The sequence below is a fragment of the Papaver somniferum genome, unplaced genomic scaffold (genome assembly GCF_003573695.1).
Source record: "Papaver somniferum cultivar HN1 unplaced genomic scaffold, ASM357369v1 unplaced-scaffold_115, whole genome shotgun sequence".
NCBI classification, from domain to species: domain Eukaryota; kingdom Viridiplantae; phylum Streptophyta; class Magnoliopsida; order Ranunculales; family Papaveraceae; genus Papaver; species Papaver somniferum.
In genome coordinates, this window is record NW_020620492.1 from 1892198 (window position 1) to 1897296 (window position 5099).

Sequence of the window (5099 nt, forward strand, 5' to 3'; positions counted from 1 at the left end):
AGAAGAAGAAATTCTACTTGTGAAGATCAATACCAAAGACAATCCAGCTGATACGTTGACTAAAGTAGTATCTGGGATCAAGTTTCGACATTGTTTGAAATTGATCCACATCCTTACAGTTTGGTGAAAGGCCCTTTTTGGGGTAAAGGTTCTTATGAACCTGGTGGAGGTCTTCTAGCAAGGCCATTTAAGAGAAATACGGTTGGGTTTGATTCCTATTGAGGATACGCAGGCAGCCAATGATGGTTCAATCGACGTTGGAAGATGGAGGTGATTTTGTCTATTGATTGTCTCATGCATGAATGCATGATCCGAGGTGGAGAATTTTGGTAGGATGGTCAAGGACTAGATTAGGAAATCTAGTTGGTTAAGGAAACCAAAAACTTGTGTCCTAAGTATAGAAGCTTAAGAGGTTTGTTCTTAGAGCTAAGTTAGGAAACCATGTACTTGTAAGAAAAGTATTCCTTGTTAAGGAATGTGTCCACTCCTATTCATGTATATAAATAGCCATAGAGATAACTAGAGAAAATATACCAGAACTAAGTAAGAGTTCTCTTCTTCTCGTCTAAAGGCTTTGTATATTCCAACATATACGGTGATATATAAAATTGCTTATTCCTTCCCGAGGATTAAACCTCGTTAAATACTTGTTCTTCTTGTTTGTGAGATTGTGTTCTTGGGGATATTGAGATACCTCGTAGTAGTGCAAACCTAACGCTTCTGCAGGCTTTGACGCAACAAGACGAATAGGAGAAGGACTATATTTTAAACAATATTGTAATGGTCCTTCTTTGTGCCGTTCTCCTTCTGCTTATCATAATGGAACTCGCTATGTTTACAATCCATCCACAAGGCATTGCAGAATGATTCCTCCACCACCGTTCACCATGAATTTGAGTTCTTGGCAATTCTATTGGGCTTTCGGTCCACACAAATCACCCTACTATCAAATTGATATGCTATGTTTATTGACAAACCTAACAACAAAGGTTTCGTGGTGTAGTAGTAGCCTGGTAGGTTATAAGACGAATGAAGAAGGTCTCCAGTTCGATCTCTGGTGAAGCCAGAATTTTTTATTCTTTTTTCTGCTATGAAGTGTTTTCCTGTTTTGGGATTTCAGAAATATAACATCATAATAAGGTACAAATTTTCTGATAAGTAAAGTTGAAGAAAAATAACTGTCAATAGAATTGCCAAAGTGAGGCTCTGCATCGTCTCAAATGCAGTCTCTAAACATATGCCTGTCTATGCCTAAAAGGTCAGCCATTTCCTCTGAGTATTCTATTTCAGAAAGTAAATCACTTTCACCATCACTCTGAGTGTGTCTTGTTTTTACACGGCTTTCAGCATCATTCTCAATGTGTTCTGTTTCTGAATCTGAATAGCTTTCATCATCACTCTCACTGTAATCTATTTCAGAATCTGCGTTGCTTTCATCATCACTCTGATTGTAATCTGGTTCAGAATCTGCGTTGCTTTCATCATCACTCTCAGTGGAATCTGTATCAGAATCTGTATCATTTTCACTATCACTCCCAAAGTAATCTGTGTCAGAATCTGAATCACTTTCACCATCACTCGTAATGTCTGCTTCAGCTTTCGCAGCAGTCTCCCTATCACAAGCACCAGTTAAAGAAAACCTTCAGTTTTTCATCCCTAAAAAGTGTAATATTCATATTTTACAGCTAACGACTTCCACTTTTTAATTTCTTATCAGACCAAATTCTAGGTCAAAAGATACCTTTGTCTCTTTGAATCCTCGTTGCGCAGTTCTTCTATTTCTGCAAGAAATTTCCTATCACAAACACAAGAGAAAGAAAATCTTTAGTTTTTGCATTACTGAATTTCATTTTTTACAGCAGACGACATAAACTTATCAGACCAAGCAGATGATACCTCCGTCTCTCTAAAGCCTTCTTGCGTAAACGACGATAATACTTTTTAGCATTAGTATAAATGCCAGGAGGCTCAGCTGGGGATCGTGACTCAAAACGAAACTTCAAGGAATCGCATACTCTTGCAGCATTTATGGCATCGCTATACCCATTATCCTACAGCAAACAAAGAAAATTGGATTTCCAGTTTCCAAAATCAAAAAGGAAAATATTGTACCAGGTGGGGTGGTGATACCCTTCGCACTCTTAGGATGCACTTGTTTGAAATCGTGTCACGCTCTTCCTTGGTCAGTTCTGAAAAGTCATTTAAAGCCTGCAAATAACAATATTATCTTATTATGTTATTACATCTCAAAAATCCAGAAGAAAATAGATTTATTCATTACCTGCTGATGAAACACCGAAAAATCCAGAATCAGCAAGTTGCCTAGCCAGTAAACCAATCGAGTAAGAATCTCTTCGAGAAACACTTCTCGTGCAGCAGCAGCTGCAGCAGCATAATTGAGGGCATCTGCATCAGCAACAGGGTGGTACAACTCATGAGCCTGTAAATTTGCTCGAGATGAATATCTCCATAGAGCCATCAGTAAAACAAATATCTCTTGCACGTGGGCGCCTACCTGCAAAACCAATATTCTTTTTAACCTCTATGGTTGAAAAAGTAAGCTAAATAAAATAGATCCTAAATTAATTCTTACCGCCTAGAAGACGTGAGTTTAGATTAACGGTAGACCCATCAGTTACGCTGTAAAACGAAAGCGCATATTTATCACGTAATGGCTTACACGCAAACGAGATCCACTGGTCCTCAGGAACAATTTGAGTTTTTTTACAGACTAAGCATTTCAACGTGAAGACAGAATAAGACCCAGCTAACATGATGATGCGGGTCTTTCCTGACAGGCTCTTTAGATAAATGGCAAATTCCCTTTCGGGTAAATAACGAGGTACTTTCTGCAGCGGCCAGCATTCTCCAAACATTATAAAAATCTGCACTCAGTTCAAATGTGTTAATAAGGATAAAATCTATTAATATATTTTCGTAGATACATTTTCTGCAACCTAAACCCTCAACAGAATCCTATTTTAACAACAGCTCCTTAAACTGTTAGAAGTGCAGGTAAAAAAGAAAGAAAAAGATGAAAGACAAACCTGTGGAAGTAATCTCCTATGTGTTTAACCATTTGTAATGCATCCGCATCATGTGAACTCAATCTCCATAGAGCCATAAAAACACCAAAGGTCATCAAACTCATAATATGTACAGGAATATCCTGCCATGATAACAAAAGTGGGTTAGGTATGGCAGATTGGGTCAGACTGCGACGTTGATAGACATATAATTGCAATCTGTCAATGCTTCAGCTCTCGTACCAAATCATTCTCAAGTGACTATTAGCAGAAAATCAACTTAAAAGAAATTCCATACCTCCGCTGATCTTTCCCCACTTGAAATTTCAGCAATCATGCTGGATGCAACATCAAAAGACAAGTCGAGGCTTTCTGAAAATCGCGAAATCAGAGCAAAAACTTCTGACTGGGCAGCTGTTTGAGATACCAACTTGGAATCACTGGGAGAGCCGGTGGCTTTTCCATATTCCTCGAGTAGCGATGCACACTGGATAGAGAGATGGATTAAGCGGGGAAGAAGGGACCTCCTTTCAACAATTTTACGCCAGTTCGTTTCTCTATCAGGCTTATCTGAATAATGCTGCCACTGAATAGAACATGGAAACAGCTCAGTGATTTCATTTTTTTTTAAAAGAGAGAAGAAAGCATTAATAAGAATAAATTCTTGAGTAAACAGCATCTTAGAGTTTAGCAGTTTGGCCTTAAAAGTGCTTCTTGTTTGTGATATTATGAGTGACATTATTCAATGAGAGTTTTAGCAAGTAAAACCACCAGGAATATATTGTTTCTTAACTGAATCTAATGGATAGAAGAAAACTAAGTACTATACCTTGGTTTCTCGAATACCAGCAACTGACCGATTCTTGAAACAGTAAGGTAAAAATTACATGGAACTGACCCATGAAGTTACAATACAGTAAGATGCAGGAAATCAGAAATCCAATGAAAAGAAAAAACTACTGAAACAGTTGCTTCTACTAAATTGATAGCAAGATTTCCTAAATTAAAACAACAGCAACTTAATCTGAATCTTGAGAAACTTAATCAAATTCTTGACTAACTTAGATTCACAAAATTCATAGCAAAATTCCTTAAATCTAAACCACAATAGCTTATTCCAGTTCTTGATTATCTCAAAATCTCACTACTATCATAACACTGCTACTACCACACTACTGAAACAGTTGCTTCTATATTATCATAATCCGATTCTATCTACATTATACAGCAGTAATGGTAAAAAATCTTTCTCAAACTCCACCATCATCAACACCTTCATGAGCTTAATCCGATTCCAAACTATCCTAATCCGATTCTTGATCATCCTAATCCGACTCTCCGTCAACTTAATCAGAAAATCCATCTCAAACTCCACCACCAACACAAGCCAAAAATTAGGTCGCAAGAACTCAAAAACAAATTCCTAAATCTCCACCAACAACAACTTAATCCGTTTCTTGATCAACTCAAATCCAAACCGATTTACACAAAACTATAAACAAACAAACCGATTCTTGATGAATTCGTATAGATTACAAAGAAAAAAACAAAGTTAAACTTACCGGAATGTAAGCAGATTTAGCGAATTTAGGTTCTAATTGAACGATTTGCTTCATAGCGTTCCTGTACTGTGCATTCTCAAAATCGGTGACAATCGGACGAATCTTCCTCTCCGGTATACCGCCACACGTTCTCTGCGCCATTCCCATTACCAAGAAGAAGAACCAATTTCTAGGGTTTTAGTTGCAGAGAAAAAAAAAATTCTAGAAAGAAGATGAAGAAGGAAAATGAGAGAAACGAGGAATTTTCTAGAATTTTTCCTTTTTAGTGTGATTTTTAGTAGACTATATGGGGACTATTTATAACCTAGGTGAACAGCAGGTTGACAGCTGATTAACAGCTGATCTATCGGAACTTCAGAAGACCCATCCCATCACATGATTCTCATATAAAGAGGTAATAAGAAAGTTGATCTTTTCATGAAATTCAAACTCAATCGTTATTAAAGACATATCTTCTTCAAAGGTTAACAATCATCTTATGTTAATCTTCCAACCATAAGCTTTTCAAGTA

At 37.2% G+C, this 5099-nt stretch overlaps 1 protein-coding gene across 1 annotated transcript; it reads right to left on the reverse strand.

Moving 5' to 3' along the window:
* Positions 1-1103: 1103 nt before the first annotated feature.
* Positions 1104-5099, reverse strand: LOC113329023 (serine-aspartate repeat-containing protein C-like). The gene is made up of 9 exons (XM_026575993.1): positions 4589-5099; positions 3325-3612; positions 3048-3169; positions 2594-2885; positions 2282-2515; positions 2131-2208; positions 1897-2051; positions 1742-1795; positions 1104-1613 (listed from the first exon to the last, which is right to left on the reverse strand). Exons 5-9 carry the CDS (start codon positions 2477-2479, stop codon positions 1217-1219), a joined length of 882 nt encoding a protein of 293 aa, XP_026431778.1. The 5' UTR covers positions 2480-2515; positions 2594-2885; positions 3048-3169; positions 3325-3612; positions 4589-5099; the 3' UTR covers positions 1104-1216.